The following is a 13,959-nucleotide window of genomic DNA, read 5'->3' on the forward strand; positions in this document are numbered from 1 at the left end:
GCGAGCTCGTTCAGGGACGGGCCCTCGGAACACATGTCCTGACACCAGCTCCTCCGTGGATCACAGATGCGCTTTTACATTGAAGGATATGAGCAAATCTTTTTCATCTCCAACACTTTGGTTGAGGTTGATCTTGGTCCATAAAACTTTGTACCAGAACTTTTTTTCGACTTCACCTGTGATTCTTACAGCTGATGAACAGTTTGCATGTTGTGATATGACCTCTGTTTCTGGGATTGTTTCTGGGATTCTCTTGCTGTTGTTATTCTTGGCAGGCGTGTTCGAGGTCTTCTGCTCAGTCTGACAGTCTTTTTATTTGTTAGGACCCTCCAAACTCTTGTACTCTACTCTCAATGTTTTTTGCAATATCTTTGAACAATCGTCTTTCCTCTCATCCCCTGAGGCACATTTGCGGGGGGATGTAGAAATCAGCATGTCCGTCTGTACGTGTGTCCGTCTGGAATCATTTATTTCCAGAACTTGAAAGGTAATTGTTTTTGTTTTTCTCATGAAAATTCACAATAATATTACTCAGGTTGAGAAGTGGTGTCTCCGGTAGAATCCTTTGAATGAATAAATTCAGCCTTCACAGGTGAAACCAGAGGCTAAGACTAATCATCTAAGCATTTTATCAGTCAATCTGAAAGGCAGCTTCAAGGCAACAGTTAACACATGTTGGTCACGTGCTCCAATCATTTTTCTCGCTTGAAAAACTGGGTTGGTTCAAACATATGGTCCAATGTGGAGAATGTAGAGAGTAAAAAGTAAAAAGTGTTTCCCTTTCTACTAGTTTCAATCACCCAAGTAGAAAATTAGAAGTAATATTTCTGCATGATGAACCCTTTTGACTCAATTCTTGATATAAGCCCAAGTCCTGCTATTGGATATTCTAAGATATACAGAATTCTGTTTCCTTAAATCTCAAGCTGTGAATCTTGTATGTTCACAATCCTTTGGTTGGTGAATGTGTTGAGCTCTCAAGCACCAAAGCCATTACTGTAGCGGCAAACTGGAGCTGAACTGATTTATACCGACAGTGGAGGCAGAGACGTTTAGGGACAGAGACTTTAATCTACCACATAACATTAATGTACCACTTCTCTCCAAGACCCGTAGTTTGGATGTTACAGTGTTGATGTAGCTCAGTAAACACATCAGGAATTGATCAATGAGTTATAATAGTGGAATTCTGAAATTATTATTATTATTAAATCTGCATAATTGAATGCTCTTTAATCAGAAGAAATGTGTAATTTGATCAAAAGATACTGTAAAAGTGAATTTCCATCCTAGAAATATGCCAGTGACCAAAGATATTTGTGTTGTGTGTCTCAATATTAGCTGTGTAGGTCCAATCACTCAGTTTATAATGGTTGGTCCTTTGTCACTATGCCACTCAGAATTCTGTGTTGATTGATTTCATTGAAATCAATGATGATTTAATGGAGATTCATGAAAGGATATAAATCACTTTCACAAAAAAACGTTTTGGTTATTTTTATTTGCAAAGCATCAGTTTAGTTTAAGTTTCAGGTTTTTAGCTAAAATTTTGAACAATATAACTTTTATTTCATGAAAATGAAACTAAGCTTTCACCATACACCCAGTTGATCTCTTGGGGATTTCTCTTGCCAAAAGCAATATTAAAGAGAAATGGATTATTGGGCTTTTGCACTTTAATGAGGGCCTGCATTTCATTAACATTACCTTCATTGATTCATGTTAGTTATTGTTTGTTTTGTTCAGGCAACATGTATAAATATGTATAAAGCATAAACCAGAATTGAAATGACCCGGTGCTATATTTTGGCAACTTTTCAAAGAACACTGTGACAATGAGGAAGTGTGGTGAGGAAGATGGGCTTACACCCTTTATGTTTTGTTTTGATTACTGCATACACCTTCACATGACTCTATCCAGCATGTTGAAATGAAAGCCTCAGGACCTCCTGCCCCTCCGCTTTGAAGCCCTATACACAGCGTTGCCTTTGAAGCCTTATCGTGAGTCGGCAAAGTGACTGAGACCAATCCCAGTTCTGTGACTGTTGAGGTCCCACACCTCGAAGAGCAACAACAGAATATGTGAGTGGCAGAATGGTTGTTGGGTAAACACAGGATATAGCAACACTATGCTATAACCCAACAGACAATAATATTTAGTTTTATGGATATAGGTTCATTTCATAGAGGTAGGATAGTCTCAACTTCACATATTTATTATTTAGTAACTTGAACCAAAGAGTGTTTTTAGAATTTTAGAAGACAGCAACCAGAAGTTATTATATCACTACAACCCTTCTTCTTTAGCTTTTTCAAACCAAACCAACTTTCTCATGTGTGTATGCATCGCGGTAACACACACATTCCATCTGGGCCTTTTTTATGATTTTTTTTTTAATACAAATACATGGGAGTGCCTGGGGTGGTAAGCAGGAGCATGTCCTGGACTTGATATGGTTTGGGGCCAAGCCCAGAGCATCTGCATTGATATTTGTTGAGAATTGGTAGAAATTATAACATTTTGCTCAAACCTGTGGCAACAGTGTTTAATTGCTACTTTACAAATTTATTCTGTTCAAACACAATTATTTTCACTGCTTTAATTTTTGTTTGCCAAAAAATAAATTGTATCAACAGCTAAAAAATAACTAATGCTTAATGATGCAGAAGTTACTATAAGCCAGCTGGCTAATTATCATGTACAACATTGTTACCTTTTCTAATTATATTGTTGACATGTTTTAATAACGTTAGTTAAGTTTGACCGTGTAGAAAGATCAGAATTCTCGATGGACGACATGACAGCTCCCCAAAAATGAAGCCAAAGTATCTTGATTTCCCCCCTGGTGGCTGGCTGCAGTATAGGGCATAACCCTTGCATTTCAATTTCAGTGGATTGGACATGTACTAAACCGAAAACCCAAACAACACTTCAAATATGTTTTTTCTCAAAGATGATTTTCTATCATTTTAACTACTTCTCATCTCACTGATGTATGTGGAAGTGCTCATTTTATAATCTGCCGTGAAACGTCATGATTGACAGCTGACACTGACTTGTGATTGGTGAAGCATGTGTAATGTCAATCAACACTACATCTCCATCCCCTGGTCACTATGGCTACAGCTTCAGCGCGTGATGGCAGTGTTCTGATTTTTTTGTATCGTCATATATTGCAGTAGTTAAGGCAGCATTTGTTCTCAGATCCATGGACACTGCTATGAGTGAGACCTTTGTTAATACCTTGCCTGTTGTGCACTGATTGCACACTGCTCCATCAGCACATTCATCATCCATGTCAAAAAAAGGTTGCTAAGGACAACCCAGCCCTGCCACTCGCTCAGTGCCTTTACATCCACATTCGGGGGGCAGGAAGGACTGGGGGTGGTCCTGAAATGAATTATTTACATGATGTGATGATTATAGATGTTTTTCTGTGTCGGGAACATTCTGAACTAGTCAGAAAAACATTCCGGGGTGAAGACCTGCAAGGCCAATGTGATGAGGCAATTTTGAACCCGAAATGGTCCCTGACTGCAGTTATGGTGCCTGAAGCCCTGAGGCTCCACGAATGCAGAGCTTTTCTTAAAGTTGAGGTTATATATGGTTTGGGTAAAAGCCATTGTTGTAGAGATTTAATTGGTATCACACCAATTAAAACTTTGTCAAAGTTTACAAAAATTAAGTTTAACAAAAACAATGTTCTCATGGAAGCAGCAATGATGTTTGTGAAGGAGCTACTTGTTTCTGTGTAGCATTCTCCAATGGGGGGAAAAAAAGTTGTTGGTATTCTATTGAAGAAAAATCGATTTGCTCTGTGAAATGGTTTCCCTGTCTTGCTCATTAAGAATCGGGAAAGCAAAAGGAAATACAGGTGGGAAAAACTAAAGGCAGAAAGTAGCAGTAACAGTCCTCCACTTTAGTGCACCTGAGGCTCTTCTAAACTGTAAATCTGTTGCATATCATCAGGGCATCTGCTTCAATTGTTGAGCTTTAGCATCACATCGCTGCCTAACAAATTTTAGCCTCTGCTGCCAATTTTAATGAGCCTCAATTAGAAAGGACGGACTAGAAAGGGGCCAACCTTTGCGTCTGCCTGTTAGATGTGATTGCAGCGTATGCCTCAAACCCACGTTCTCTTCATACTTCTTAAACATCAAGGGGGTATGAAGCCAAAGGGAACTGAGGCCAAATACGAGGCATCCGTGGAATACAGCAAAACGGAGCATGTTAGTTCTTCTTTAATCTCTGCGTGATCATATCTTCCGGGTTCATCCACTTCCTCCATGGGACCTACATATTCCTGACTCAGAAACTGGAAGGAACAGAACGTCTGAATGGTCAAACATGCGTATCGCACATTCAAATCTTAGATTAACATTTATAATGGATCTGGGGAACTATGAGCTCTATGAAAGGAGCTGTGTGTGGTTTGATTGCATGTGTCGAACAGCCATTGTCTCACCAAATTTTCTCCAGCCGTTTATCAGCGTCGACCCGGCGCATGTGAGCATTCTCTGCAACCGTAGTCAGCAATTTCACCTAATTACAATGCTACGCTTCAATCGTGTTATTCGCGGCTCGTGGAGATACTGATCCGGAGCAGCCAAACACATCTGCGCATCAAAGAAGCTGAACAAAACAGCTAATGTGCGATTGCATTTGTGAGCCGAACAACATTTCTTATGCCTCTCTTCTCTTTGATTGGGAAACATTTGAGCTGGTGCCAGGACATTCAACTGTAAAATCCTCCAAAGAAGATTAGCATTTGTCCTTAATTATCTCTCCTTCTGTAAATACATACATTTAAATCTCTGATCAGCCTGTTCCGAGCGATGTGCAGCAGCGCCTTTTGACATCTGCGCTCGAGGACGGCGGAGAACATTAACAAGCTGGACTGGGTCAAACATACGAGTGAAGGCCTTTATCCTCCTCTTTTATAAACAGTGATTACATAACTATTTGCTCACAAGTCGGAGACTACCCTCTGAGTAAATAATATATTATGTATGTGTGTTTGCTCGTCTCTCTTTGCTGATCCTTGAATTTGTGATCAGGTTAAGATGTAGTGAAACATGAATGTGGGTGGATGTGACGCTTACGATGCAGCCGTGTTGTTTTACATGCTAATGGAGGCGAGCTCCTCTCTGTGTGAAGAACCTGATCAAGCACGTGTGCTCACGATACTAAAATGGTGACTTTGAAACATCACTGCCTCAACATCTTCTGCAGGACACCCAGTTCTCATTACCTATCACTTTTGAATTGTCCCTTTTGAATAGGTGTGTTTACAATTAATTAGTCAACTCATATCTTTAGTGATTTAATTATTATAATTAATTGGATTAAGGTTATGGTGTTTTTAAAGCCTTGACATGATATGCAATGATCAGAAGCCCCTTTATTCGAGTTTATGAGATTTATGTGATGTATAACATTACATGGACAATTCTAGGGTATCGCCATGATGTAATTATGTTGTTTATCACATTTGTTGACCCGTCTCTGTCAGTGAGATGTTTTGCCAAGTTGGACGTGTTTTCGCCAAGTTGGACGTGTTCACTTGTCCTATACAGTGTTTCTCATTAATTATCGAGACTGTGGCAGCCCGCCACATTCCAGTTGTTACTGCCACAGTTTCATAATGGACAAAAATATGTTTTGCACTTCTATTAATAACATAAGAGATCTGCTGCATGCTTGCACGCTCGCTGTCAAACTAGTGTGTGCTTACGCCACACGGACAGAAACACCTCCGTTGTAGCCGCTCTCACACAAGAACACATTTTTAACTCTTGAGTCTGTGTCCCTGTCACATTTGGACTTTTTTGCGTGTGAGAATGACCCTCATGCGTGTGCACAAATGCCACGGAATGGGTGAGCTTTGTGGTTCCTTAGGACCTGCCCTGACTGCCAACCATGTAAAAGAAAAAGCCATATTTCACATCCTTACGTCTGAATTGTGAACTGTGGACTCTCACAGGAGTTTATACAGCATGTACGGTGCAGCTTGCAAATGAGGAAAGGGAGTGTTAGTCGCCCACTGTTTTTCTTAAAGTACAGGTACAAACAAAATGGAGTATAGTAAAGCAAGGGATCGTGGCATGCAACTCTTTAAGTTTATCTTCTTTAGAACATCAGCTCCTCTGTCACCCCAGGCTTACATTCAGAGCGCGTCTCTCTGCTCCTCACTCTGCAGGATCACACTTCACACCATCTTCAGCCTCTCCCTCTGTTGTTTTGTCAAATATACAGGGCTGACAGACGGAAGCGATTACCAAAACAAGAATAACTCAAAAGTGTATAGCTCCACTTTTGGGTTCTAATAAATGTGCAAAAGTTTCATCAGCAGTGAAAGATTAGGTTGCGGTGCTGATTTGGCAAGCCGTTTTAACAGATGCCATGGACGTGTTCTGGGATCGGTCCCAACTTCCCACTCGCCTCTCTTCACCTGCAGCCATCGATAACGCTGGAGACAAAAGCAGTGCTCTGTTTTTTTATTCATTTTTCCTTCTTCAGCAGCGATTCACCTGCTAACAACTCCTAACAAAGCCCCTGGTCATGGGAGCACACAGTAACAGCACGGCTTTATTAATTAACACAGATTTGCTCATTTGGAGTTGACTGATTCCTAATTGAATTGTTTTGAATGAACATAATGGTCTTATTACATTATAGTTACTATTTGAGGGAGGGCATTTTACTGTAAATCCATCACATATCTATTTTAATCCTGAATTAACCATAAAAGCAACGATTAAATGGATCTTTTCAACATCACGTATCAAACTGCTCAGAGAAAGGCGTGGATTGAGTCCTGTTGTCTCTGGCGTTTTACTGCGAACACCCCTATGTCTCCATTTGTGTTGGCACCGCTTGTGTTGAGTCTTACACGTTGATATCAGCTTGAGAGAGTCTGAGCACAACTGTGATCGCGTAAGCGTGCAGTGTATTGACAGCTTGGTTTCAAATTCCATCTTGGGTGCAAAGCAACCAAGTGGAACAGAACAGATATGGTCGGGTAAACTCAAGTCCCATCTAGATTTGGTGACGATTAGTCCCCAAGTTCACTATAAGGATGCATTTATTCTTTTGAATCTCATCTTCTTATTAACACAGCAGGGAAACGTGCAGGAAAGTTTTGTGGAGAAATGTTTTGTTTTATTTTGCCTTTACTACCATTAATATTCTGCCGTACAGCTCGGCATCTGAATCATGGAAAGCAGGGTGGAAAGAGAGATGTGTGAAAAGGAAAAAAGGAGAAAGAAACTCAATGTCACAACATCATAAACATGCAGCTCACACAGTCGCCTGCTGCTTGCAAAGTCCTTTTTTATGTCGGTGTATGTACCAGCAGTGTCAGTTTTTTCAAAATGGTGAACTTAGCTGGAAATGTCAAATTATGTTTCTATACGAAAACAAGGCTGACAGATAAATAGAGCGGTGCACGGTCTGCGGAAGCTTAAAGCACCAGACTTGTCCTTTCAGCTGTCACTCACACTTAAGGACACTTCTTTTGTTTATTGATTTTGTTTATGCCAACCTTTGGTGACCAGCAGAAGTATTTCACCCGCAAGTTCAGGCAATTTATTGCATCAACAGGAACTTCAAACTCAATCTGACGTACTCCAGAGTTGCAGGACTCTCCAACGCAGCGAGAAAGTGTCATTTTTCTTAAGGTATCCATCAAATTGTCAATAAATCATTTCTCTATTTTGCCACAGTTTCAAACACCGCAATATGAAAATCCTGGGGAAATGAGGTGTTTTCATGCAGGCCTGTGGAAACTTACCTCAAGTCACCCTTAATAATCAATGTAAACATCCTCCTGTGATGGATAATGATGCCGTGCTTCAGTGGATGGGAGCTCACACGTAAGCAAAACTGATACAACCCAAACAGCGACTGGAACATTTGCCGTAATAAACAAATGAAGAGGAGAGATTCCTGTAAAAAGAAACCTGCAATTTAATTATGAAGAAATAAGCTAATGGAACTGTATCAGCATGCTGCACTCACCCTCACACCCTGCACAATATTATTCTCTCTGCTGGACTGTGTTTGGTTTTCACACAGTGTTGCAGTTCTGCACGCACCAGAAATAATGTGTGACAGTTGAGGAATGCCGCTGCGTTGCTCGGAGAATAGAACGTTGTTGTTAAATGGAGAAACAAAGGAGCCTCAAAGAATCACTAAACAGAAAGCAGATGCTGAATTTCAGCGTATTTTGTTGTTGGAGAGAGTTGGGTCTCTGTGGCCAGGAGGCTTGTGCCTTCCTCTGGAGACAATGGGCTTATGTTGAACTGTTGATGGTGCACCTCATTACTGTAGCTTGGTGCCTCTCCGAGGACTGATTAAGGATTAAGCACATTTGAGAGTGCCAGCACGTACATACTGCATCCTCTTTGTTTCATTACCCATGCGCTGCTCCTTCATCTATAGCTTTACTGTATATGCATGCGCAACACCAGGTCCTGCACTTTCTCAGCCGGAGCCATCAAACGCAAAAGAGAAAAAAGCCCACAGTCTGAGTCCGTTGTGTTCTTTTTCATCCATTGGTGCAGCGGCAGTCATTTTATCTTCCCCTTTCTTAAATGTTAATAGGTAGAGCTAAGAAAAAGAAATGAAAGAAAGTCAAATCTTTCATGCAACTGCTGGCCAGACTTTAACATGTCTGATAATGGTGTTGATGTCCTCAGATAGAGACCAGGAGATGAGACATAAAACAGCAAAGACGTGGCACCTCTACAAATTGCTATATTTGTATTTGTAATGTGTTGCAGACTGGTAGTTATTTCTTGAATATTTTTTTATAACTGCTATAAGGGCAACAATGATGTTGGCTCCTCAGGTGTTGCCACGCATGAAGATTAACACTTGTGTGCAGTGCACTTCCAATGTTTTTACAGCAGTCTCAGTGTTTGTTTGTTTGTTTTTGTTTATGGATTTCATTTTTCCACTGACTGCAAATCCATGACAAAGTCCTCAAGACCTCCTATTAAGCCCCTGCTGCCGAGCTCGTATACAGTTTTGCAATGAAGTGCTTTTCATCAGGGATAACAACGAAAGAGGCGCTCTGTAATGGAAAGTAATTTCAAATCATCACAGGAAGGAAAACACGTCATATTAGTTTGTCAATGGGTGCATGTTGGCAACAGATTTTTCTGCCTTTGATTCATTTTGTAAGCTTATTTACTTTATTTTTCTCTTGTATCTCTGAGAGGTGTTAATAGTCATAAGACTGTGCAATTTCTGATGTATATTTCGTGACACAGCAGGAACTTTATGAGCTTGAAATGTCCCATTGTTGGTGAATTCAGTCAAAGTTGGAATAAACTATTTTTCAGTAAAAGTCCTCAACAAAACCCAACAATACACCAGACTGACTGCCGGGTTCGAATTTTGCTTTGTCATGATTTATAATCTGATATTTGATATATTGGTGCATTTAGTATTTTTGTTATTATTGTACTAGCCATCAAACACATTTGAAAAAAATACAAGATCCTTCAGAAAACTGAATAAATTTGATTTATTTCTCAAATATAAAAAATTATAAAAAATTATATCAAGATAACAAATATCCATAAGTGGATAACATTTTTTCTTCACGATTATTTGTCACATTTTTATTTCTGTTTGGTTTAAAGCCGAACAACAAAACATTAAACAAATCTGAGCTGGATCAACTGTTTTCACTGTGCTGACACAATGGAGAATCATCCTCTCAGTGCATATTGAACTTTAGTTATATTGCTATTGATGCCGTTGAATTATTGATATCGTTTTATCACCCAGGCCTGTAAGTTATGGCTCAAATCGGTTTCTTTGTTAGATTTGAATCTTTGTGTAGACTCGGTCACTCGTGGATTTTTTCACTCACGTCCTGAAGCTGTCCCGGTATATGGACGGAGTTCTCTCAACCAAAGGTCTCCAGCAACTCTCACGGTTTGCTGCAGGAATCTATATGTATCTGGCTCAAATCAGGGCTCCCTCTAATCTCATGTCTCTCAGCTGCGGTACACCTGCCGGCCGGTGCAGCCATCGTGCTCCGAGATAGAGGCTGTATTAAATGCATGATGGGTGAAGCCTGGTTTCTGTCAGATAGTGCCGTGCTTTGTGCGTCTAGAGTTCAATTTTATTTTATTTAATGTGAACTTTTTTCCCCTCATTCCTTTAGATAATTCACACCTGGTTTACACTTTTTACACACACACGGAATAATCCACAGATGTGAGAGCGACTGCTCCCCCAGCAAAACAACTATAATTTCACAAATTGTGATCATTTCAAATAAGTGGTATGGTGCTGTGAAGCTAACTCCTACAATTTGACAAATTATTTTCCTACCTTTCCCAGATCCATGTATAACACAGCTTGTTCTTATAGTCTAGCAGATGTTATTACCACTCAACTTACAAGGCAAGACAGATTTATTTGTTCATACCACATTCAAACAGCAAGTTGATTCAAAGTGCTTCAATAAGGCCGTACCTAACCTTTAGATTGACATTATATAAGAGTTGGATTGAAGGATTAAATTAAGTGTTAAAGTGAGGTGTTCTATAGAAGACTCTCACAAAGGGATTTTGAAACACTCCACTCACCTTGGATGGATAATGCTTCAAAACACATGTATTTACCTGAAACATCTCTCACATTTCTTTACACTTTAATCTTTGAATAGAGGCTTCAACGCCACTTTGTTCATAAAGAGTCAAGAGTCCAAGGCTCTGTGAATTATTATTATCACAGTAAGACACTTATCATTATGTCGTTGCTGATGTTTCTGATGTTTAAACCCAAGCTGCTGAAGTGTAACTTTAACTTTAAAGTTTAAAGTTTAACTTCACAGAGGTTCTCTGAACTCACATCCCATTAAATATAATGGCACATGACAAACAATAGACTATAAACTGCATTTCATTTTATGAATGTGATAATGTACAGTTTATAGTTGCTGTTGTTGCCGTTCTTTGGAGTGTGGTATAAAAAAATCCAGCATCAGGTGTTTGTGCTGCCGTATCAAAGCGTCTCTGTCTCACACGACTTCTCAGACTTCTGACAAATATTACCCTCCTGCATTTGGTACGGTCTGTCCCTCTTTGATAACTTCTGTGATGAAAGTCCCCACAATCACAGGAGGGAGGTTTGGATCAAAGAATTGGTCCAAACCTCCCTAAAGCCTTTTGAAAAAACAGAAAAAGAAAGAAAACCTGAATCCTGTGGCAGTGATGTGTGTAAAACTCTCTGTCTCTGTTTCCCTCAGGTGAGCACCTGCGTGTCTGTACTCAGGGATACACCTGCTGCACGACCGAGATGGAGGACAAACTCAACCAGCAGAGCAAAAAGGAGTTCGAGAACTTGGTGGAAGAGAGCAGCCACAAAATAAGGACGATGTTTGTCTCCAGGCATAAAAAGTTTGACGGTAAGCTACAGTCCAGTATCTGTTGTTGATGGGTCAAAGTGAATGTACTTTAAAGAAGCAGCAGGGTACTGATGCCGTGATTAAGGATTACTATGACTGTCATTACTTATATATGGCTGGATTGGTTTTGCTGTGTCTTGGTGGGGTTTCTCCGAGTAGTCAAGCTTCCTCCAACAGTCCAAAGATGTGGGATTAGGTTTATTGGAGACTCAAATTTGTGTGAATGTGTGTTATTGGTTGTTCGTCTCTATTTGGATTCATTGGCGACCGGACAGGGGTGTCCTCCAGAGAAAGGATAAGCAGCATTGATAACGGATGAATGGATGTCTACTTCCCTTTAAATGCATCCGTTGTTTTCTTTACCCACAATTTGGTCTCACTATCTATTATTATTATGTATTCTTTTTCTGGTTGACTTATGGACAGTGCAGCCCTTGGTGTGTTGGCGCTTTGTGTATCTCGTCCTAAAGCAGCTTCTGTGAGTTGACTCAGATACTGACAGAACAAAACTGCACCGTTGTAGCTCTGCGCTGAAAAATGTTCTTGGCCTTCTGTGGGCTAGAATGCCGACCTGACAGTCTGTGAAACCACAGTCAGTGCACGGCACCGCTGTAAGGAAATCTCACACAGAGCACAGTATGATATCAAGGTGCTACAGCGGTTTCAGCCTCTTACACTGTCAGTGTCGGGCCTGTGGCTGTTTCCTCGTATTGACTCAGTTGCCCAATTCAAAATTCTATTTTACATGTCAAGGTTCAACTTTTGTAAATAACAAGTGTCTGGTGTTTATCAATCTTTGACAGTAAATTCTAAATTTGTGGTATGTGCCCCTTTAGAAAGCAAACAAAGATGACTGAATTGCAGCTGAGACCTTAAAGGTCTAAATCTACAAAGCTTTTCACTCAGACGTCGCTGCTTCTGCACGAGAGATATCTGCGAGCAGGCGGGAGAAGGACTGCAGTCTTTCTGTGTGAAAGAGACACTGATGAATCTTGAGAATATTTTTTTACATACAACCTGAAAATTGTCTGCTGGTGTGACTGGACCAAAATTGTGTTTGTGTGTATATGTATATGTATGAGCACGTGGATATATGTGGATATGTGAAATGTCCCTTTTGTTAAAAGATAGTCATTACTGGAATTCTAAAAGCATAACTTTTCCCAAGGTCCTCGGAAATACAAGTTTGAAGTGGATCGAATGAGACATTGTTGAAATCGAAGGACAAACAGACTGAGAGAGATTTTTCAATTTGCTAGTGCGACTAGTTTGTTTTATTAATATTAAGTGGGTCAAATGTTGAGTGGGCTCCATTGGAAATATTCTCCATCTATAAAGTCTATAAATCTGTGACATGTTAGAAATATGAATTATCTTTGCAAGGCATCCAACTAATAAAATCCAGCTAACTCTCTTTTTCTGTCTGTCTGTCTGTGACCGACTTCAACTATAGAGACTCACATTCTAAACTTCCCCCAAAAAGAGACAGACACATTGTTAGTCACATGTAGGTCAACGTGTGTGTTCTCTGATAGCACTGTTACAGATGCAAGATCAGTAGAAATCCAGTTGTTAAGATCTGTGGGGGGGGGGCTGAAAAAAAACACAATCAAATCCTTTTCACTGTTTCTGTTGTTACACACTGAGGATGGCAAAGTGCACTGATTCTTTCTTTAACTTGAATGTCAAAAAATCTGTTCTGTATGATTTCTCCTTCGGGTTAACGAGTCCAATCTGTCGTCGGTTTGATTTCTGCCGTCTGCGTTTGTACTGCACCAGAGTTAGTGAGGTGGAAAAGCTTCATTCTGTAACATGCTGCACAACCCTCAGGTTTTTTTTAGTTCCCACAACCCCAACGTGTGTGATGCATCATCCGTCTAGCACATGGCGTCAGTTTCAGGTGCCTCATTTTACAACTTAAACTTGCTCTTCTGTCAAATCATTAATTGAGCTTCTAAATATAGTTATTGCGTAACCAGAATTTGTAGTATTTAGATTAAATGTAATATAGTCCACAGCTGTTCATTCAGGGTGTCAGATATATTAAATCAACATTTAGGTCACCATAAGAATCAGTATCTAAATGTTGAAACAGTACTTATGTATGACTATAGTAAAAGTATATCTTTACTGTTGTTTGACCTATCACTTTCAAGCTGTTGTTTTTAGTTCTAGAGAATTTCTGAAAAAACGCATGGAATGTTTGAACCTCAGGTCGTGGTATTAATTCTACCTGATAAAGATGTGAAGTCTTTTCTGAGGAAACAGATGTGACACACAGGGGTTGATATAATCCTTGATTACAACATTAAAGAGTTCAGCCCTTTTTACCTCTGCCAAGGAGGTTATGTTTTCACAGGCGTGTTTGTTCTTCTATTAGTTAGCACCATTAAACATAATCTACTTAATGGATTTCCATGACACTTGGTAGAAGGATGTGATATCAGTGAGGAGAGAACCTATTACATGTTGGTGTGGCTCTGGAGGGGGGAATCCAGGTATAAAAAAAAAACATTTTCTTATTTAACAT

At 39.9% G+C, this 13,959-nt stretch overlaps 1 protein-coding gene across 1 annotated transcript in view; it reads left to right on the forward strand.

Moving 5' to 3' along the window:
- Positions 1–13,959, forward strand: part of LOC132998924 (glypican-6-like) — a 119,221-nt gene that overhangs the window by 18,569 nt on the left and 86,693 nt on the right. Inside the window, exon 2 of the mRNA XM_061068671.1 lies at positions 11,271–11,429. Within this exon, the coding sequence (XP_060924654.1) occupies positions 11,271–11,429 (159 nt within the window). The remainder of the gene's footprint in view (positions 1–11,270; positions 11,430–13,959) is intronic.

The sequence above is a fragment of the Limanda limanda genome, chromosome 3, assembly GCF_963576545.1.
Source record: "Limanda limanda chromosome 3, fLimLim1.1, whole genome shotgun sequence".
Lineage (NCBI taxonomy): Eukaryota > Metazoa > Chordata > Actinopteri > Pleuronectiformes > Pleuronectidae > Limanda > Limanda limanda.